At 43.9% G+C, this 23,653-nt stretch overlaps 1 protein-coding gene across 1 annotated transcript; it reads left to right on the top strand.

The window, feature by feature from the left end:
• Positions 1 to 915: 915 nt before the first annotated feature.
• Positions 916 to 8,046, top strand: LOC306917690 (uncharacterized protein). The gene is made up of 4 exons (XM_079530599.1): positions 916 to 1,728; positions 2,573 to 2,767; positions 3,676 to 4,080; positions 7,120 to 8,046. Exons 1-4 carry the CDS (start codon positions 1,443 to 1,445, stop codon positions 8,031 to 8,033), a joined length of 1,800 nt encoding a protein of 599 aa, XP_079386725.1. The 5' UTR covers positions 916 to 1,442; the 3' UTR covers positions 8,034 to 8,046.
• The last annotated feature ends 15,607 nt before the right edge of the window (positions 8,047 to 23,653 follow it).

Here is a 23,653-nt window from a genome sequence, read left to right as displayed (position 1 = left end):
AGATCAGGGATGCCCATTATGTCGATCGCAAGCGCTGCGCAGGTAGACCGCCTACCACTAGCTGCCATGGAAAAAGGAGAAAAGAAACAAAAAAACATACACAAGTGTCTATTTGTATGTCTCTAAACGTTTTGATGAATTGAACATGGTGGACCCTGTTGCAAGTGTAATGCTTAATTGGGTCGTCCACTCACAGTTAATAGCCTTTGTATTGAGTTTGTGCTTGAAATGTAGCCTACTGTAATTCTGCAAACTGTTAATACATTTTTCAATCTATCAATCAACACAATGCAGTGCCTTGTTTTCAAGGCACTGCATTGTGTTGTTAACAATTAAACAAATTAAAAGGATATCAATCATATATCAAGATCAAGTCTGTTGTGTTGTTAACAATTAAACAAATTAAAAGGATATCAATCTTATATCAAGATGCGTGCGGCAAAGAAGCCTAAAACATATCACTTCCATGCAGTGTGGGAAGAAGATTATGTTTTCACAATGTTGCATTCCACATACTCTGTTACCTGTTGTTTCATGGCTTATTGGTGGTGTGCTCCTTAAACGAGATAAGGGTTTAGTATTCCTATAAATAAAGAAAGTCAATCATCAATCACCATCCATGTATTCAGTAACATTGTTTAACATTCATGTTATTCCTGAACCTAGTGGAAGGCAGTCCATTCATTCATCCTTACATCATGTATTCAGTAACAGTTACACACCTCCTCCACCAGGTGGCAGCATATAGGCAGCGGCGCATGCTCGGTGTGACAGTGTCACACATCGACTTCCGGTTCGTCGGTTGAACCGGAAGTCGATGCGTGTTGTGTGTTTTCACTTTTCAGCGTAATGGCGTAATCGGAGAGAAGCTCTTTGTTGATCCTCATCTAGAGAAAAGAGACATTTTCCACATTATATAAGTTCTAAGTATATTTAACAACGTAACGTTTATCACCCTGAGCTGGAATCGACCCCCGATCTCCAACTCTCTGGAGCAGCCACGCCAGGAGAGCTAGCTCAAGGTACGGCCGAGTCTTAACAACTGAAGCCATCTCGGTCTCGGGACTCCAGCGGTGTTTCCTCCTTCATTCAGCCCAGCTTCGAGTTCCATTTGTCGGCGTTGAAGCCAAGGAAACAGCGGTAGTTTGGAAGTCTCTTACACACTATTGCCTATAAGTTATAAGTATATTTAACACACATTCTATATTACAGTAGGAACAGAAACATTTACACATTATATAGCCTATGTTTATATTACATTAAGTCGGTTCTTCGGTGTCACTGAAACGTGACGACCCGAAATCATCTCTTGGCACTCCAGAGGTGTATCCTCACTCATTCAGCCCAGCATCGAGTTCAATTTGTCGGCGTTGAAGCCAAGGAAACAGCGGTAGTTTCGAAGAGAGTCTATTTGGTGTAAATGTCTCATCCAAGGAGGTAAAATGAGTCAAATGGAGTCTGTACGGCTGAAGATACATGAACACATGACGTCAGTGGTGGGAGAGGACATATTGTGTGTTTTGGACAAACAGCAGCGTGGTCCTGATGTTTGTTGTGCGAAGCTTGATGATCATGTCAGAGTGTTTGTATTGGAGCGCCTCCGTGTGGCCGCGGTGTGGATGTGCAGCCTCTTCCAGAGAGAGATGGAGACACTAGAGATTCTGCTGGAGAAACAAAACAAACTGCTGGACATTGATTTTGATATGGACATCGATCTACACACTGCAGGTATGTGTTAGACACAACACTAAACTACACACTGCAGGTACACACACACACACACACACACACACACACACACACACCAAACTACACACTGCAGTTACACACACACATACACACACACACCAAACTACACACTGCAGGTACAATTTATAATTTGTACCGGGAAAAAAATACCTTTTAGTTACTCCACTGCGCCTTCTACCGATATTGCCCATAGAATAAGGGCCTTTATCGGCCCCACCCTTCTCCCATGTGTTTAGTTTCCAAGATGGCCACAGCACCAGGAGGGGGTGGGGCGGAGGTGAGTGGGCGGGGTCAACATATGCCCTTACTGGGCTGCATTCAAGACACTTGCCTTGTGTCTGAACACAGCTTTGATGGATGTGTTCTGCCCCCCCTCCTCCCCATCAAACAAAATGTTTGGTCAAACCATATGGGCTTCCATTGGAAATGCATTGGAGCAGCCATTAAACGCAGACACAAGTAAAAGTAGTAGTAAAGACTGGTGTCTTGAATGTGTGAACGCAGCCCAGTAAGGGCATATGTCGACCCCACCCCCTCACCTCCGCCCCACCCCCTCCTGGTGCTGCGGCCATCTTGGATCCTAAACACAATATAAACAAATGGGAGGGGTGGGGCAGAGAAAGGCCCTTATTGCCTCATAGAGAATAGTTGTTCAGATGAAGAAAAAAACCAAAACAAGTGCGGACACACAGACACAGGCTTGTCTATTCCAGGAGCCTCTACTTGTGTTTTTTAAACAATGTCATCCTGACATGATAAAAAAGCATTTGAGTTGTTGAGCTGATGCTAACCTATTCTCTCCTCCTTCTGTCTGTGTGTAAAGAGGTTTCATCTGAATATGAGAAGTGGAGATCCAGTCTGGTCCAGGAGGAACCACAACCTCCACAACATCAGAGGACATCCAGTCTGGTCCAGGAGGAACCACAACCTCCACACATTAAAGAGGAACAGGAGGAGGAGGCTGATGTGTCATCATTGACCTTACTAGACTGGGAGATGAGCTGTGACACTCTCGCAGGTATTATAAAATCAAATATCACTTTATCGATTCTAATCTAACAAGCGACATGTTATGACCTGCTACTTTCTGGCGAGTTCCTACAGCACCGCAGGCGTGCATTAATGACGATAAAGAACACCCACTCGTGTAATATTGCTTAATTCAGCCATTGCTCATGCCTGCTGTCAGCTGGTAATGTGTCAAAATCAAATGACTGACAGCTGTCACACAGTTTGGTACAGACTCAGAGCACCCTGCCGCCGCTGTGTTCAAAATGCACACTTGTGTATGTGGCAGCTCTGCCCACAGAGGTTGTCGTATTAAAGAATATAGGGGGAGGTGCGTGGGTGCGTGCGCTAATTATACGTCGTACACTTACGACACACACCAGTGTTTATTTCATTGACTGTCAAGGGTTCCAGCCTCCAGGAAGACACCCTAAATACAAAGGGAATACACCATTGCACATACGAAACACACCAGGTGGTCTAATGAAGTACTGTCACCTCATAGAAACGTGAAAAACTGGAAAAATACAAATATTGTGGCACTCCATCTTTAAAGTATTTATTGTATTCCTTCATTTTAGAGCAGTGTGTGGAGTGCAGTCTGCAGGTGAAGATCAGTTCTCCAGCCACGACTGGTTCTATTAAACTGCGATATACTAGCGTCATGTCTAGGGGGTGTACTTGTACATCAAGCTGCCTCACGCTACAGAAACAGGAGATAGGCTCCTGCCCATGGGCCTCATGGCTCGGCAAGGCTTACTATTAACTTTTACTACTACTTTTACTTTCTAAATAATAATGACCATAGACATAAAGGCTAGATGGAATAAATAATAATGACCATAGACATAATAATAATATCTCAAACTTATTGTGGCACTCCATCTTTAAAGTATTTATTGTATTCCTTCATTTTAGAGCAGTGTGTGGAGTCCAGTCTGCAGGTGAAGATCAGTTCTCCAGCCACGACTGGTTCTATTAAACAGGAACCTGAAGACCACCTTGAACAGGAACCTGAAGACCACCTTAAACAGGAACCTGAAGACCACCTTAAACAGGAACCTGAAGACCACCATGAACAGGAACCTGAAGACCACCTTAAACAGGAACCTGAAGACCACCTTGAACATGAACCTGAAGACCACCTTGAACAGGAACCTGAAGACCACCTTGAACAGGAACCTGAAGACCACCTTAAACAGGAACCTGAATACCACCTTAAACAGGAACCTGAAGACCACCTTAAACAGGAACCTGAAGACCACCTTAAACAGGAACCTGAAGACTACCTTAAACATGGACCTGAAGACCACATGGATCCCAGTAAGTTTAAAGCAATCTGTCTTTATTTATTTTATTGGTGAAAGTGGGTCGGTACTGAGGGTGTAAAGATGTCTATTTATTTTATTGGTGACAGTGGGTCGGTACTGAAGGTGAAAATATATGAACCAATATGAATCGGTTATCGACTTAGGCATTAACAATGTGACTACGTCGATGCATTGATCTAAATGTATTCTGAATGGGACGATGGTTTGGTTGTAAATGTATTAATGCGTTCACTGAAGCTTTGCAATTAATTCTACTTCAGTATACTATTAACTATCCCCGGCCGGGTCATACCAAAGACTATATAAATGGGACCCAGTGCCTCCCTGCTTGGCACTCAGCATCAAGGGTTGGATTTTGGGTAAGTCCCTGTGATATACTAGCGTCATGTCTAGGGGGTGTACTTGTACATCAAGCTGCCTCACGCTACAGAAACAGGAGATAGGCTCCTGCCCATGGGCCTCATGGCTCGGCAAGGCTTACTATTAACTTTTACTACTACTTTTACTTTCTAAATAATAATGACCATAGACATAAAGGCTAGATGGAATAAATAATAATGTACCATAGACATAATAATAATATCTCAAACTTATATAGCGCTTTTCTGAGTAAACAAAGATGCTTTACATGGGGGGCAGGGGTAACAACAAAAATAAAAACTACTTTATTAGGAATAATAAAATAAATAAACACTAAGAAAAAACATTAAAAACAGTGAAAAGTGTTAGCTGGGTAAAGCAATTTGCACCACCAAGGGCAAGGTGGAGCCTGCGGAACCGTTGCGGCTCGAGAATCCACCATTCCTGAATAAAGTGCCTGGTGCTGGGAGTCTGGTGCAACGCACAGGGCCTGACCTGGTGAGAGCAGGAGTGGACCTGGTGAGACGTAGGAGGGGCCCGGACAGGAGTCAACCCACAGAGCCTAGTCCTTCCACGTGCCAGAATGGTACCTCCCAGTCCCGGCAGAGTAGTTCAGGAGGAACGGATTGTGTGGCCCTGGTTTTTCCCTAATGGGACGTAAGTCGGGACTTGATCACCCCGGCTGGGTCACCTGAGTGAGGGGTATGATGTTGGGAGACCCGAAACCCTGATGACCTTGGGATACATCACTGAGGATACGTCCCAGGTGCATCCATGTATGTATGTATTTTGTTTTAGTTATTCTATTTATAGTGACTCATAGGAATAGACTAAGTGACAACCAGGAATAGTCTGGTGACCACCGGAGAGACGGGTGGCAGCCGGAAAGTAGACGGCATCCGGGAGCAGTATGGGTTGGCGCCCCAGCCTGTGTCTTCCGTGAGGAAGAAGCCCAACAAACCCACGGTGAGGCCTTTAGGAGGGCCATTCAAGCCTCAAGCGGAGCCTGCAGCACCACCAAGGGCAAGGTGGAGCCTGCGGAACCGTTGCGGCTCGAGAATCCACCATTCCTGAATAAAGTGCCTGGTGCTGGGAGTCTGGTGCAACGCACAGGGCCTGACCTGGTGAGAGCAGGAGTGGACCTGGTGAGACGTAGGAGGGGTCCGGACAGGAGTCAACCCACAGAGCCTAGTCCTTCCACGCGGCAGAATGGTACCTCCCAGTCCCGGCAGAGTAGTTCAGGAGGAACGGATTGTGTGGCCCTGGTTTTTCCCTAATGGGACTGATCGAGGGTAGCTACTGGGACGTAAGTCGGGACTTGATCACCCCGGCTGGGTCACCTGAGTGAGGGGTATGATGTTGGGAGACCCGAAACCCTGATGATCTTGGGATACATCACTGAGGATACGTCCCAGGTGCATCCATGTATGTATGTATTTTGTTTTAGTTATTCTATTTATAGTGACTCATAGGAATAGACTACGTGACAACCAGGAATAGTCTGGTGACCACCGGAGAGACGGGTGGCAGCCGGAAAGTAGACGGCACCCAGGAGCAGTATGGGTTGGCGCCCCAGCCTGTGTCTTCCGTGAGGAAGAAGCCCAACAAACCCACGGTGAGGCCTTTAGGAGGGCCATTCAAGCCTCAAGCGGAGCCTGCAGCTCCACCAAGGGCAAGGTGGAGCCTGCGGAACCGTTGCGGCTCGAGAATCCACCATTCCTGAATAAAGTGCCTGGTGCTGGGAGTCTGGTGCAACACACAGGGCCTGACCTGGTGAGAGCAGGAGTGGACCTGGTGAGACGTAGGAGGGGCCCGGACAGGAGTCAACCCACAGAGCCTAGTCCTTCCACGTGCCAGAATGGTACCTCCCAGTCCTGGCAGAGTAGTTCAGGAGGAACGGATTGTGTGGCCCTGGTTTTTCCCTAATGGGACTGATCGAGGGTAGCTACTGGGATGTAAGTCGGGACTTGATCACCCCGGCTGGGTCACCTGAGTGAGGGGTATGATGTTGGGAGACCCGAAACCCTGATGACCTGATGACCCTGACGTTTATAACAAAACAAACTGTTGGTGCAAGGTCTTATATAGCCTGATCAGCTGTGGTCTGACGTAATGTCAGTGACCATAGTAACCATGCTCATATCTTTGGGTCCCACGTACAGGTACACGTACAGGTACACGGGTACAGACAAAGCTGGTTGTTGGAGTGGTTTGCACCACTCAAGTACATGCTACACAGACACAGTGCTGTGAGTGGGCGAGCTACCTTTAGCAAGATGGCCGACATGCGGCGACGTCACTCTCCATTGGCCAGCAGCGGGGACGAGTCATCTAGCCTTCCTATAACGTCCCTCTCCATTGGCCAGCAGCGGGGGCGAGTCATCTATACCCTTCTATAACGTCACTCTCCATTGGCCAGCAGCGGGGACGTGTCATCTAGCCTTTCTCATATATATCTATGATAATGACTACCTCTCATTCAGCTCGTCTCACATCTTCTATGAGAGTGCTGCAGTGTAAACAAACAACGGCCACACTATTTACAGCACAGTCAGTTCACCGTCACATTTCAATGTTCAATTTTTCAATCTGTTGATACCTCTTACAGCCACTACTCTGCACTACAAGATTAAAACCTTTTATAGAGTCTCTTTGTATTATTTTTTCCTAGACTTTCTGCACCTCCCTGTGTGTAAAGTGGAGGCTCCACCTGAAGAGGAGAGGAGCTCCAGTCTGGCCCAGGAGGAACCACAACCTCCACACATTAAAGATGAACAGGAGGAGCTACTTCAAAGACCAGAAGAGGCTGGTGGGTCAACATTGACATTACTAGCAGTGAAAAGTGAAGATGATGATGATGAAAACAGAGAGACAGAGCCTGTAGCCGGCACCTCAACTGAACACATGAAAACACAAGCTGATGTAGAGGACTGTGGAACATCACAACCAACTAGTGATGAGCAGCTCCTCTCTTCACACTGTTCTGAATCTGACACTGAAGACAGTGATGAGTTGGAGGAGACTAGGACAGATCAGTCAGCTTTAAACACACTGAAATCACAAAACACACAAAAGCAGCGCAAGCTGTCCCAGGACCTGAAATCATCAAAACAACCTGACTCCATGAGGAGTCACACAGGGAAGAAACCTTTTAGTTGTACAGAGTGTGGAAAAATGTTTAATCAGAAGGGTGTCCTAAATAGACACACAATAATTCACACAGGGAAGAAACCTTTTAGCTGTACAGAGTGTGGCAAAATGTTTAATCTAAAGGGACATCTAAACAGACACATGATGATTCATACAGGCGAAAAACCATTTTTGTGTACAGTATGTGGTAAAGGCTTTACTGTGACGGGTAATCTAAAAACACACATGATGACTCATACGGGTGAAAAACCCTATACTTGTACAGTATGTGGTACAGGCTTTACTCGGACAGGTAATCTAAAATCACACATGATCACACATCACACACATCATACGGGTGAAAAGCCCTTCTCTTGTACAGTATGTGGTAAAGGCTTTACTGAGAAGCGTAGTCTAAAAGTACACATGAGGACTCATACAGGCAAAAGCCTTTAGTGTAAGACATATGTGACCAGATTTGACTGAGAGACTGCCATCGCGCAAATTCCAACTTTTCACCAGAGGAGTTTTTTCTTTTCTTTTTTTTCCAAAAATGAGTTAATAGCACAGGCAGACTCTTCACATAATAGAGCATGTCTGAAATAAGTGTCAGAGCTGAAATGTAAATATGAAATAAATGCTTAAACATGTAGCTAGGTGTAATGTTAGAGACCACAGAAGTGAACCTTTCAAGCCTGTTTTCACAACTTATTGTTTTCTGCAAGACATTACTCTATAAGCCATATCTCCAAAACTGGTGGGTCAAACTGAACAACCAATATGTCAATTTTATATGATTCCCTGCTTTAATATGACATGAAAAAACGAAAATTCAAAAAAATCCAATGGCAGTCCCTCAGTCAAATTTAGTCACATATGATCAGGCAGTCTAATCTAGGATGACAATGATTCAAAAGCAGAGGAATTATTATGTTCATTGATATGCAGTAAATTATGGTGCAGTAAAGTGCTGACAAGCTGCTGGGTTTGTGTAGCTGTTCACTGTGTGTTGACATGTGTGTTCTTTACATTGTTACATTATCATAGTACATAATATGGTCGATTCCAGAGACGGTTGAGTTAGTTTTTTTATTATTGATTGTTTATAGTCTACAGAGATTAGTGTCTTTATTGAGGTGTTTTTTTCGGAACTTAAAGGGACACAGAAATATATGTTAATGACGTTTAGAAGATTTAGAACACTTTCCTGGGGGTCTTTATGTGTGTAATATGTGGGTTTAGATATTTTAGATTTTATCAGTGAGCCCAGTGAGGCCATCGACACTGGGCTCACTTACTTCCTGGACTACATTTTGTCTCAGTAAGACAGCCCTCCCCCTATCCACAAGGAGGAGCAGTGCACCAAAGCATTATAGGAATTGTAGTCCAGGAAGGAAGCGAGCCCGGTGTCGATGACATCAGAGACACTGGGCTCACTGCTAAAATCTAAAATATATAAAACCACATATTACACACATAAAGACCCCCAGGAAAGTGTTCTAAATCTTCTAAACGTCATTAACATTTATTTATTTTTTGCAAAAAGGGTGAAGTGTCCCTTTAAAGAAACCCTTTTATACCTGGGTTAGGGTGATGGAAATATTGATAATGTGTTTGTTTTCTTGGTTTAATAAAGGTTTCAACACTACAGGTCCTCTGTGTGCTTTTTATCATTACAGAAATGTTATCAAAGATGTGTTGTATTTACCCCATAACTACTGTGAACAATACATCCTATATCTACATCTGAGTGTGCCTATTTCTGTCCTACACAAACATTAAATTCCCATTGACAATGAATGGATAATTTTACGTCATAGTGTCTGAGCAAATAGGCATAGTGTTTATTTTTAAGCATGATGATGTACGGTGATTAGAGTGCCTTTCACTTCACATGGGTGTGATTTTTTTCAGTGGTGCAACCACTCCAAGGAACAGCAATGTCCCTATGTCCTAACCTGTGACTATGTCCTAACCTGAGACTATGTCCTAACCTATTTCTCGACCGTTTCGGACGCGGGGCAGCTCACCGGAACCGGGCTGGCAACCTGGGCGCGTTCCTGTGGGTCTGGAAGTTCCGGGGGGACCCCCACACGGAGTTGCACCACTCAGTTCACACGGGTGTGATTTTTTATGTACATATATGCTTGGTTGATTTGATTTGATTTTTATTTGGATCTCTTTTAGCCTTTCGGCTAATCTTCCAAGAGTCCAGAAATAAATAAATACATTACAGAATACATTATATTACATTACAAAATAGTACATTGCATTTCAAAAATACATTTCAGATACCTAATCCTCAACTCATACAACCGCACACACTCACGCACACACAGGCACAGAATATGCCTGCCCACAGACAGATACAGTTCATTCACCTATCTATAGTGGACTATGCATGGCAGGGTCATCCTCTTCCCTGAGCCAGCTGAAAACCTGACCGCATACCAACACAGAAACTAGAACTAAAAAAACAAAGCTAAACAGAAATCACAACATAATAGTGAATCAATAAAAGCAATCCCAGCTATAATGATGAGTTCCATAATTTAACTGCCCTAAAAATAAAAGATCGGCTTCCCATACTTCCCATACTTATTTTTGGTAGAACATAAATATCTTTGTGTCTTGATCTTGTGTTGACCTGATGTTTCTCGCGAACTAATGTTAATTTATTCTTTATGTTTACTGGTTTATTATATGTTTTTATTTTAGAAATCAATGCAAGAGACTGTTTTCTTATGCATTCAAGTGCTGTGGGCCATCCCATTCTGTTATGCAGTTAACCCGTGTCTGCACAAGAGACGGTCACGGCCACACAGCCAACTCAAGGTACGGCCACGGAGCCGACTTGGGGACCCAACGCAGCTCCTCCAAGGAAAACAAACAAATGAACGGAGCTGAACATGAATACCGCCCACCCCTTTTTTTCCCTCACTGTATATGTTTCTTTTCCCTTTTTACCTCCATTATGATGAATTACTGTTCTGTTCTTTGTCTATATAGAAGTGTCTATTTGTACGTCTCTAAATGCTTTTGATGAATTGAACATGGTGGACCCTATTGGAAACGAGTGTAATGCTTAATTGGGTCGTCCACTCACAGTTAACAGCCTTTGTATTGAGTTTGTGCTTGAAATGTACTGTAATTCTGCAAACTGTTAATAAATATTTCAATCAATCAATCAATCAGTCTGTTTCATACCCACATTCTAGCTGCCTTGTTTAGTGTGATCTGCAGTCTTCTCATATCGGTCTGAGCTGCGTTGCCCCATACTGCACAGCAATAGTTTACATGACTATAAATCAGATTACGGGATATTAGCCTCAACGTCTCTTCAGATAGAAGCCCTGCAATTCGCCCAACCATTCCTGCCATTTGCATTACCTTTTTAGAGATATCTGTGGTATGAGCTGTCCATGATAAATTATTTTGTATTTTAATTCCTAGTAGTTTGACTTCTGTGACCTAATTTATCTGTACCCCTCCATAAGATAAGTTCCATGGCCCTAACACATTTCTTTTTCTGTTGGTGCATATGACCATATTCTTAGTTTTATCAGTGTTCAGTACTCATTTGTTATTCTCAACCCATTTAACAACGTGTTTAAAATCATTTGCCAGGTGCTCGTGCAACTGAGTTTGTGATTCAGCTACTGCAGTGATGGTTGTGTCATCAGCGAACATGTGTGCATTTGAGTTGGTTAGTACCATAGAGTATATAAAAGGATAGAGACTGAACTGGCGCGAAGCTCCGCCCCCCCAGCTATTCATGTCAGTGGAAGTTGCTCAGTGGCGTTTTGAAGCACCCGGAAGACTGCCGGAAGTACCGTCTCAGAACGTCTACTTCCGCATTTGACCATCACATTTTGGTGGTCAAATGCGGAAGTGCAACCGAGCGCTCAATGTTAAAGCCCAGCTCATGCACGGGGTTTCCCGGTCATGAATACACGGATCCGCCTGTAGTCCCTCCTCCTACCACTAGGGCCCAGCGCTTCAACGTTGAATAGCCTCACTGGCCCCTTGGTTAGTACTAATGGAAGATCATTTGTGTATATAATATATAATAGAGGACGAAGACAACTCCCCTGTGGAATTCCACAGGAAGTAGAACGAGGTGAGGAAAATGAGCCGTTGACATATACAGACTGCTTTCTGCCATACAGATAGGATTTCATCCAGTTGATAGAATTCTGACTGAAGCCATAATGATTTAATTTCTTTAGAAGAATTGTGTGATCAATCAGATCGTAAGCGGCAGTGAAATCTAAGAGTAAAATGGATGCAAGTTTACCTTGGTCGAGAGCATTCAGCCAGGTATCCGTCATGTCAATGAGAGCTGTTTCAGTGGAATGGTTTTTACGGTATGCATGTTGGGCACGAGTTAATAGGTTATTTGTTTCCATGTATTTCCATATATAATCACTAACTACTTTCTCCAAGATTTTACTTAGGGAGGAAAGTAGGCTGATTGGTCGACTATTTGGGGCAGTAAAAGCGGACTTACTATTCTTAGGAATAGGGCAGATTTTTGCATGCTTCCATATTGTCGGAAACTTGCCTTGTTGCAGAGAAATATCAAATAGGTATTTCACAGGTCTAGCGATAAATGGGGCAGCATATTTTAGTAATTCATTGTCAATGAGGTCATGCCCTGGAGATTTGTTTTCAGGGAGCAACAACAACATTTTCTCAATTTCACCAAAAGATATGTCTGGTGACAAAACTGCATTCTTTCCCCTGCATAATCTGTGCATCTATATTTCCCACCAGTTCTTCGTTTGAGGCATTTACATGCATATTGGACCTGAGATTATTTACCTTGATTTCATAATGGTCAGCAAAATGATTGGCAATGTCTATTGGTTTTGTCTTGATCTTTCCATCAACCTCCACACTAACAGGATTTGTATTATTTGGTTGGTATCAAGGTCCAGTATATATATATAGCTACCAAGCTCACATGCATACGTCCCAACACGACCACAATATTTGCACGCTTTCCTTGCTGCTACGGACTTTCATATCTCAGCCTCTTTGTAAAACATTGGAATTAAATACTGAAGTCGGGTTATAACTGTCCGTCAATGGTAACGCAATTACGATATGTTTCAATATTGGTTAGCTAATAGGTAACGTATGTACTGTATATATGTAAGTTGTAAGTTGAAAAGTACTATGGTCGCCTGGTTTTTTTTATGCGTATGCCGTGGTATATATACTGATTTTGAGTGTGACGTAATGAACATATGTATGTATATGTAAGTTGTATGTATGTATATGTAAGTTGTAAGTTGAAAAGTATAGTATATTGTGGTCACTTGGGTTTTGTATGCGTATTCCGTGGTACATATACTGATTTTGAGTGTGACCTAATTAAGATATGTATCAATGCCGGGTATAACCCTCTAACGTCTCTTGATGGTGACGTAATAAAGATATGTTTCAGTGTCGGGTGGATTAAAGGTAATGTCTCTATGTATACATGTATGTAATATGAAACCTATCTCTGTTACGTCACCATCGTATGTACCACGGCATACACATCAAAGAGCCGGATAAAGCACCTTACTTGCGCGCTCTGCTTGCGCAAGTAATAAGTAAAATGTTTGCGGTGAACTGCTCCTTCCCAAATCCCCTTGCACTAGTGAGGACCAAATGTTCCCACAAGTATAGCAGAATATGACACACAGACATTTGAGTCAAATGGTGCAGAAAATAATTGCTGTGCGAATTGGTATTGTTAAGGCGTGCATGGCAACAGTTTGTGTTGCGTTTGATTTCAAACAACGGAAGATATATATAAGATTATGCACTGTAGACGTCGAGAGAGAAGAGAGCGACTAGAAGACACAGAACCAGACAGACAGAAATACAGAAAGACATGTTGTCTTGGACAGTTTCCACAGCAGGAGGACCAAAGATAGCCGAACATGCTGCTGTAGCAGTGAGGAACAAACTTTATGCCTTTGGAGGCTGCTGTGACGGAGTTAGATATAACAACATGGAACAAATGGATGCCCATGTCTTCAACACAGTGTCTTTATTTTTGGAAGAAGTTACCTCCAGTAGAACCTGGAAGAGGAGACGGTCACCTTGAGGTTCCATCCAGGCGCTACGGCCACACAGCTGTGTTGGTTGAAGATACAGTCTACATCTGGGGGGGCTATCCTTACTGCAATGTGCTTTTTGCATTTGATGTCGACGGCCACAGATGGTTCAAACCCAGCATGGTTTCTGGTACTGCTCCAGAGCGTAAGTACCACTCAGCCTGTGTGTTGGAGAAGGTCATGTTTATCCATGGAGGATACAACCAGACTGTATACTATAATGACATGTACAAGTTGGACACCAACACAATGGTCTGGTCTTTAATTAACAACAGGGGAACTGCACCATTTGCTTCATACAGTCAATCTGCCACCATCATCATCGGGACAAAGATGTTTATATTTGGGGGCCTGTGTGACAGTAACGACTACTACAACAACAACACCATCAGAGTGTTTGACACAGAGACCAACCACTGGCTGTACACACCTTCTGCACGGCGTCTTCCATTAGGAAGTTGTGGTCATTCTGCATTTATCTACAATGGAGAGCTGTACGTATTTGGTGGCTGGAACTGGAAGTATGGACGCTTCAATGATTTGTGGAAATTCCGTCCAGAGACCTTCTCCTGGAAGAAGGTTGAGCCCAAGGGGAAAGGACCGAGTCCAATGATCGGTATGAGCTGTTGCATGGTGGGAGATCGTATCATCCTTTTTGGGGGATACAAACGCAGAGACTGCAAAGTCACTGATGAGCTGTACATCTTAGACTTGAGTCCTTCTCTTAAGACTTTATGTAAACTAGCAGTTATTCATTACAGTCTGGATCAGTCTGAACTCCCACACGACATCAGGTGGGAACTGGTAGCCATGACAACCAACAGTGTGCTCACTGCCAACAAGGTCACTAAATGAAGGAAAACCAGAAGACATCGAGTCAACTAAACCAGACTCCATGTGACCACCAGTATAATGACATCACTCATGTACAGTATAACATCACCACTATGACACCAGTCATCTCCGTATTTGGGCGTAAGGTTTTCAGCCCAAGTCAAGGTTGTAATGTTGTGCGTGATTCATCCTCCTGTGCCGTTTTGTCAACTTAACTATGCTCAATAAAACAAATGCTTTCATTTGGACTGAGCTCAGATTGCACTCGAATAGGGTGTAAAAACGTGTACGTCCCCAAGAGGGGGGCGGCGTCTGAAATGCTAGCGACGGCCTTCTCCTGGGCTTTAAACTTTAGCCCGCATCACTCAGAATAGAGTGACGGTGGTATGTTTTTGTAAATATTGAGCTCGTTCTTGGCGACAACATAGTGAACCAACACCAGGATGGATAGAAAGAACGTCGGGCCCAAATACCGGCAGGGTAGGTAGGTGGGTGAGGATAGACATGTAGGTGTGTGTGTGTGTGTGTGTGTGTGTGTGTGTGTGTGTGTGTGTGTGTGTGTGTGTGTGTGTGTGTGTGTGTGTGTGTGTGTGTGTGTGTGTGTGTGTGTGTGTGTGTGTGTGAGTGAGTGAGTGAGTGAGTGTGTGTGTGTGTGTGTGTGTGTGTGTGTGTGTGTGTGTGTGTGTGTGTGTGTGTGTGTGTGTGTGTGTGTGTGTGTGTGTGTGTGTGTGTGTGTGTGTGTGTGTGCGTGTGCGTGTGAGAGAGAGAGAGGCTTAGTAAGAACTAAGAATGAGGTGTGAATGTATGTAACCACTCAACCACCCAATAAAAAAATAAATAAAAAAAGCAATGCAATTTTAATTGTCATATCAACATATACCCAGACAGCTTGCAGTGTTTTCCAAACTGTGGGTCTCTCACTCAACAGTAAACAAGCCAACATACAGTTTAAGTGTACACTTGAGTTTTGGTGTTTAGTAAGAGTCATGACTGTACTTTTCAAGGTGTATAGCTCGCTGCAAGCGGATGACTGTCTTTTTTTATTTATTTGATACTTTATTTAGTATATTTTCAACAGTTGTAGACCTGAGGACGATCCTACAAGTGTCTTCTAAATCATGAAAAACCTATGCTTTCATGTCAGTGGTGCTCAACCTTTTTCATGTCACGGACCCCCAGAATTATCAGTATTTGGCCGCTGACCCCCCCCCCCCCCCCCCCCCCCTCCGAGAAGCAAAGACTGGAGTTAAAAACATTCGCTCTGAAAGAATATATATTCTGGGGGCATGGTGGCACAGTTGGTAGTGCTGTCGCCTCACAGCTAGAAGGTCCTGGGTTCGATTCCCGCTCGGGACGCTGTGGGTGCTGGCGGCGTGTTTCCTCCTCCGCGTCATCAGTGCCCATACCCGAGGCGGCGTTGGCGAAACGGCCTTTCTGTGTGGAGTTTGCATGTTCTCCCCGTGTCCCCTAGGGTAGGTACCCTCACAAAAAACATGCAGTAATCCTGGTCTCTAAACTGCCTCCCCCTGGCCAGCCGGGGCGCCTGATGGAGGGGAAAGGAACTGGTTGGAATAACGTGTTCCTTCCACGCGCTACGTCCAACCAGGGAAACTCCCCCCTGTCAGGTGTAAAGGAGCAACTTGGACACTCAGGCATGAAGGAAGCACGAGTTCAAGTCTGTTGCTCTCCCCATGTCTCCCATATATGGGGACTAGGTTGGCGGAGGGTGTGTAGAGCCCAGGATCACATTAGATAATTGACACAGGGGTGAAAAAATGGGTTACAAAATTGTGGGATAAAAATTATAAGAAAAAAAAAAAGAATATATATTCTAATATTTGCAACACATTTTCAAGATTTTCCAAACATAGCATATCTACAAGCTCGTAGTGCCGCACTCGGTGCCGCGCTATGAGCTTGTAGATCTGCTATTTGTCAATAGCTAAAGTATAACATAATGCTTAAAACACCAAAAGGGGTTCCCACCCAGAATGGGTTAACCATACAACAAGTCCCTGTGCCCCTTTGCCACACAGGCCCAGGAACTGCTTCACACAACACCAGCTGACACCTCCAAGGCTTCCTGGGTGATGGCGAGATGGAGGGATCAGTGGAAGGCAGCAGAACATCCAGGCTTCACCACTACATCAAGGAGGCAACAGATGCTCCTGCCAGCACCTGCCCCGCATGGAGTGGACAACCCTCAATCGTCTGAGGACAGGTGTGTGACGTTTCAGTACAGCAATGCAGAAGTGGGGTCTGACAGATGTGTAGGCAGGGCAGGAGAGAGAGAGAGAGAGAGAGAGATATGAACAGAGTATATAATTGCAAAACATGGTTACAATCACTAGCAGGCAACTTTTGTCTAATCTCACTTTTATTTGCACTGTTTTGCAAGGTCAACCTGTACACACAATGCCCACGCTTGATGAGTTGGATACATAGAACTAGAATGGAAACAAGGCCTGTGTTATCCTTTTAGCATTATCTGTATCTCTGTACTTCTTTGCAAGCTGTTATTAAAGTATTCAATCAATCAATCAATCAATCAATCAATCAATAAATCAAACAAACCATTAGAAGAATCCCTTCTGTACTCAGCCGACACGTTTTGTGATTTGATGCATGAGTTATAGGGACAATGCAGAACTTTCTAATCAAACTAACCGGTCATTTAAAAAACAATATGCTTCCCCTGTCTGTTTCAGGTGTTTTAGTTAACGAGTGAGTGAGTGGCAGACCTTGGCGACGCAGTGCAGGCGTTGGGCGCTGCCTTCGTGGACGCACAGGTCAAAGTCTCGTTCTGAAGGCGAGGAGGAGGGCTGCCGTACAGACAGTCCAACTGTCTGTACGCCTCTACTGTGCCTGAGGCACGCACGCACGCACGCACACACACACACACACACACACACACACACACACACACACACACCAGTGTTGATGATTTTCTATTTTTTGGATGGGATTTCAACTGCTGCTAGCCGATACATTTGCACTATATATTGTATGATATCCCACAGCTTTTTTGCTATTTTATCTATTTTCTAATACTATTTATCTTTATCTTTGTATGTATATATTAAGAGTTGTGTAATTTCACAGAGTTCAACAGAAATGTTTAAAAGTATTTTGTTGTGATTTTACAAGAAAAAGGGATGGTGTGATGATTTATAACAGCCACTAGATGGAAATGAAACTATATATTACTGCTATATCTAGACCAGCGGTTCCCAAACTTGTTCATGTCAAGGACCCCCAAATTGACACTAATTTGAAAACATATGCCAGGGACCCCCCCCCCCCCCCCCCCCCCCCCCCATAAGAGAAGATTTTTTTTTACGGCTCTAGCGGTGATCCCCCAATTTGACATGCATTAGTCTACGGACCCCCATTTCTGGTATTTCTATCTCTGGGTCCCCCAATTTATATTTTCAAATCAATGTTAATTTAACTATGAGAGTGTACAAATGGAACCATTTAGTTCCATTTGTACACTCTGAGTTACAGACCCATAAGGGTCCATTTGGTTGCTAACTATCATTTAGCTGGGGGCCCCCTGGAACTCCCTCTAGAACCCCTGAAGGTCCCCGGACCCCACTTAATAATAATACATTTTATTTATAAGGCGCCTTTCAGGGCACTCAAGGTCGCCGTACAGGTTAAAAACAGTTGATACAAAACACAGTTAAAAGCAAAACAAAACTAGGGCACAGCTTGCAGCAGAGGTCAGCCATATGCCTGCCTAAACAGGTGGGTTTTGAGGTGAGTTTGGAATATGGTGATAGAGTCCATGGTCCTCATTCACAACGGCGTTTACGCTCATAACGTTACGTAACGTGAGCGGAGCGTGAGCGGACAGGCATTTACGTGGATTTCCACATTACGTGGGAATTCATGAACTTGAACGTGAACTTGACGGTGACGTGGGTTGGTCGGAAATTCCGCTGAAAGCTGCGCCAGCTCAGAGGGTCGTGTACTGCTTGCGTATTTATTCAGAAGGCTTTAGTCTTCATTCTGAATCAATTAAAAGTCCCCAAATCTCAGATAAAATATGTAGGCATGTGTCCAAAACATTGGTCAGCACATAAAAAAAAAATGTGCAAGTATCACTTGGATGCCTAAATGCATGCATTTATTAGGATATTTCTAGCATGCGCGATTGCGCTGCACTTGACAGCTTTCTACTCGCAGTGCAACGCGTTGTGAGCTTGTAGATCGGCTCTCGCGGACTCGCGCTGCATGTTAAAAAACAAACTCACAATTATAATAAGAACATACACTTATCTGCATTCTGCACTGTACGAATTAATTGGAAAATGAATATAACGGTGCGGTGAGCCCGGCCCGGACAGAACAGATTATTTCTATGGTTCACAGACATGCCGGTCTGACAGACAGACAGCAGTCACAAGGGCTAATTAGCCCTATAAAAAAATAGAAGTCCACATTATTGCATCAGCGCGTGCAATTCGGCCAGTCATAGTTTTAAGCCAGTGCACCTTAATTCATTATAATATGGGGAATTTATAGCTAGGCATACATTGATGAGATCAATCAAGTTTGGTGCCAAATGTCCCGCGAAATTCGCGAATCATTTTAATATGACGACATCATCATAAATGAACCTGCACTTAGATCTGACAAAGAGGAATATGGTTCCGCCGTATAGGTTGAAATTTTAAATAGCTATAGGCCTATGCCTACGTGTCCATGATCAGAACAAATCCATTCTCCACATGGCATTCAGACAGATGACAGTGAGATGATATTAATCTATTCCCCGCATGAATCAATGCAGCTCTGATAAAAATATCGGATATATGTTTTACCTCTGCAAAGGTGTGAGTGAGCAATTGTTCAATAGAAAAGAAAAGGCTTTATAATATAATTGCCAAGTATACGCTAGCTTGCTGCCTTGGTCCCGAACTTAAATAAATAAATGGCCAAGCTGCATTTTATACCGTAAGTCAGCTTGACATTGCTGCAGCGGTGCGGAGCAGCGTTCACCGTTTTGTAAGCTTGGGAAAATGATTTATATATTTTAATGGTAGGCTATAGACAATATAAAGAATCACGCACAAATGTAATGGTATATGGATGTAAAAAAAGAGACTGCAGGTGGTGGTCGTCGCTCCGGCGCTTGACATGGTCAGATCATTTTATTTTAATTTCCTAATATAGCCTAATTTCTTTCCAGCAATCATTTTTATTTTAATTTGTGAAGCCACTATACTGGAAAATATCATTATTTTGTTGCATTCCGTCAGGGGGACCTCTATTTCGTTTGAGCTGTAAGGCCTATAGTTCTTTTTGTTTTTTTTTACTGCTGTCTGCTGAGTCATGCTTGACGCCTTTTATGGTGTGAAATGGGGCGTGGATCAATGCAAATGAAGTTATCCACTGATTTTCCGATCATTTGGCACCCGCTCGCATTCACCTGCGTACCTCACAACATACACCTGCGTACCTGTGGTACACACCGCTCTTTGAATTGCACGGCAAAACAACGTTGCGTGATCGGACGGAATTTCCCGCATCTGTTTACGCTTCCGTTCCGCTTCCGTTACACTCTGGTGTATTTCTCCTTTGTGAATGAGGACCCATGTTTCTGATGTCAGGGGGGAGGGAGTTCCAGAGGTGGGGGGCAGAGCGGCTGAAGGCTCTTGACCCCATGGTGGAGAGACGGGCTGGGAGAACTTTCAGGGTGATTGAGGAGGCAGACCTAAGAGACCGGGTGGGGATGTTGACATGGACAAGGTCAGACAGGTATGGGGGGGCGAGATTATGGATGGCCTTGAAAGTATGGAGAAGGATCTTGAAGTCGATGCGGTATTTGATGGGGAGCCAGTGGAGTTGGTGAAGTACAGGGGTGATGTGACTGATGACAGGGGTTCTGGTGACGATACGGGCAGCAGCGTTCTGGACCAGTTGGAGTTTATGGAGAAGTTTGTGGGGGAGACCAAAAAGAAGGGAATTACAGTAGTCCAAGCGGGAGGTGACAAGAGAGTGAACCAGGATTGCGGCACTGTGGGGAGTTAGAGAGGGGCGGAGGCGGTTGATGTTTCTGTGGTGGAAGTAGGCGGACCGGATGGTGGTGTTGATGTGGGTGTGGAATGATAGGGTACTGTCGAGGACGACACCCAGACTCTTAACCTGAGGGGAGGGGGAAACTGAGGAGTTGTCAATGGTGAGAGTGAAACTGGGTTGCTTGGTGAGTGTGGATTTGGAACCAATGAGGACTACCTCGGTTTTGTCACTGTTCAGTTTGAGGAACTTGGTCATCTAGATGGAAAGAATTATCCAAATTCATCAATTCAATCATAACTACTGACAATGTAAATTTACAGCAGTATAGAAAATCAAGGGCAGAGAAATAAGTCAAAAACACAGTGGTACAATTATAACTCAACATATTGTATTATTGAGTGGTGTAAACCACTCCTACAACTGGCTTTGTTAGTTTACGTGTCTGTCTGTTTGTCTATGTTCTTATGAAGTACCGTATTGTGCCGAGTATAAGACCCCCAAGACTAATTTGTGGAAAAAGAACATTGAATGTCAAATAGTCTAGTCACCAAAAGGGCCCATAAGGGTCCAATTGGTTCCATTTTTGCGCACTGTAGTTGTATACGACTAACTTTGGAGTTGACTTAAATCATAACTGGCAAATATTTGAAGAAAATTGGCAACATTTTCGGCAAACTAAAAGCAGAGCTACAATGTGTCCCATCACGACGTTGCGAGCTTGTAGATCTGCAGCAGACAAACTTGTATTTGGCCTACCGTCTGTACTGGATAGTCTGATACAATTAAAATATTTAAACATGGAAATGTGAAATGCATGATTAAAAAGTGAAGAATATTCAGGCTGGGGATGCATTATTTAAAAATAAAAAGCATTTGCTCTCACTGCTGAGTCACTCCCACTCTTCCCAAGTCAACATGAATGTAGGCTTTTACAGTAGAGCTTATTAGTAGTCCCTAGATCAAAGATTTGTATTTTCCCTTCACAGATGTCTGTGTGTATAGCATTGCTACTGGATTTCAGCTCTGTCTGTGACACCATTTCCTTGTGAGGAAACGAGAAGATGGCAAAATGCAGACATTTCCTCACTGAACTATGAATATACTGTCAAATAAATGCTACATACATAATGCCAAAATATGTGTACATGTATACTGTATAGCTTAACCCATTGATACCTGAGGCTGAATCTGGGAACGCCTTCTAGGGCCTGACCTAAGGTTTCTGAAAACCTTCAAATTTTGATTCATTATTTTTTTAAATAGTTATGTTTTTTCAAAAATAGCAGACCTACAAGTTCATAGCGCGCCACTCGGTGGCGCGCTATGAGCTTGTAGATCTGCTATTTTTCAATAGCTAAATTATAACAATAGCTGATGAGACACAGAGAGAGCGCCGGCATCAAGGGTAGAACAACGTATAGGTTGCACCAGGCATCAATGGGTTAAATAGCAGTATTTAGTAAGTAAGGAGTGTCGAGGGATGCTGCCTTACAAGTTGCGTTGGTTCCACCTGGTGGCGGAGCTAAGGGCGTGTTTGGACGGATTATACTAGTCAACAGATCTCCTAGGACGTGATCGGACGCACCCATAGGGGCGACTCACACGGTCGCAACAGATTGATGTATGCTTGTTGTATGAGATGTATAGCTGATGCAAGCTCGCAATGCATTTCCAATGGGAGTCACATGGTTTGACACAACATTTGTGTTGTATGAGGGGGATGGGGGCAGTCGAAACACAGCCGAAAGCCATACAACAGCTTGTAGTCCAAAATGTTGTATCAAACCATGTGACTTCCATTGGAAATGCATTGGGGCGGCCGACACTTACATCTTGCTTACATCTAGCATGCATCAATGTTGTATGCTAGATCAAAAGGTGTAAGTGAGGCCTTAGTGTTATAATGCGATCCAGCATCGCAAATGTTATATTTACCAGTTCTTGGCGACGGGCGTCTCTGTCACAGGGAAGCGCTTTGCTTCCGTGTTGTGTCGTCATTCAATATTTTCCCTCCGTCCATATCTTTAGCGACGATCTTTAGCAGCGTTTTACTCAGAATTGAAGCTCAGATTGAAGTGATCATACAAAACATCCATGTTTTAGGAGCTCAATAAAAAATCCCAGCAACCTCGCGATGCCGTTTTAGCGCTTCTGTCAAACGAAAGTCTTTAGAGAGTGCCCCAGAAACGATAGATTATTACTTCCGGTTCACAGGGTTTTGTTTTACCTTAAACGTTGGCGGGGAATAATGTAAACATTCTAGACAAATAATAAGGGCCTATCTCGGCCTCGCCTTGCCCCGCCCCCCTCCGCCCCACCCCCTCCTGGTGCTGCCGCCATCTTGGTAGCCCAATGGGAGCGGGGCGAGGCCTTAGAGTATATATGAATAGAGACGGCACCTGTGTTCTCCTCCCATCCACTTGCATTAAGTTGCTCAAAAGCGCATGAGGCGATTTCACTGCATTCTGGGTAGGAACAGAGTGCATTCTGGGATGGATTGGGCCCAAACACATGAACGCGCTGCCGCTGACTATCATTGCAGGCATTCAGCGTTCACGTGTCATCGTGAATGTGCACAATGATAGTCAACGGACCAGCGCGTTCATGTGTTTGGGCCCACGCTGCAATATCAAATTCGGCCACTATGTCCATTTCGCCTCAGGGTTTCATCTGGGTGCCGTCTCTATTCATATATACTCTAAGGGCGAGGCCGAGATATAGGCCCTTAGTTTTTGAAAACCTCAATTACTTTTAAGGATAAAAAAAAGCTGATATTTATGTACTCAATCTGCTACTCGTGCCATTTTTTACATTTGAATTGTGGAGCTTGTGGATCTGCTACTTTTGACAACTTTTGTGTGTGACTGCTGTAGTGTATGATCACGTAGGGAGTTAATTTACCCAAAAAAAAACACACACAGAAAGTTAAAATACATGCAGGGAGGCCAGCAGGGGGGGGATAAGAGTCTTCTGCCTGACAGTGATAAAGTTAAAATACAGGGAGGCCAGGGGGGGGATAATTAAGAGTCTTCTGCCTGACAGTGACGAAATATAAAATGTGTCACTCAAACGTCACTTTATAGATCAAAAGCTGTTATGCAT

Source organism: Electrona antarctica, assembly GCF_951216825.1.
Source record: "Electrona antarctica genome assembly, contig: SUPER_24_unloc_1, whole genome shotgun sequence".
Lineage (NCBI taxonomy): Eukaryota > Metazoa > Chordata > Actinopteri > Myctophiformes > Myctophidae > Electrona > Electrona antarctica.
The sequence above is the reverse complement of the archived record's forward strand: the minus strand, read 5'-3'. Positions and strand labels throughout refer to the sequence as shown.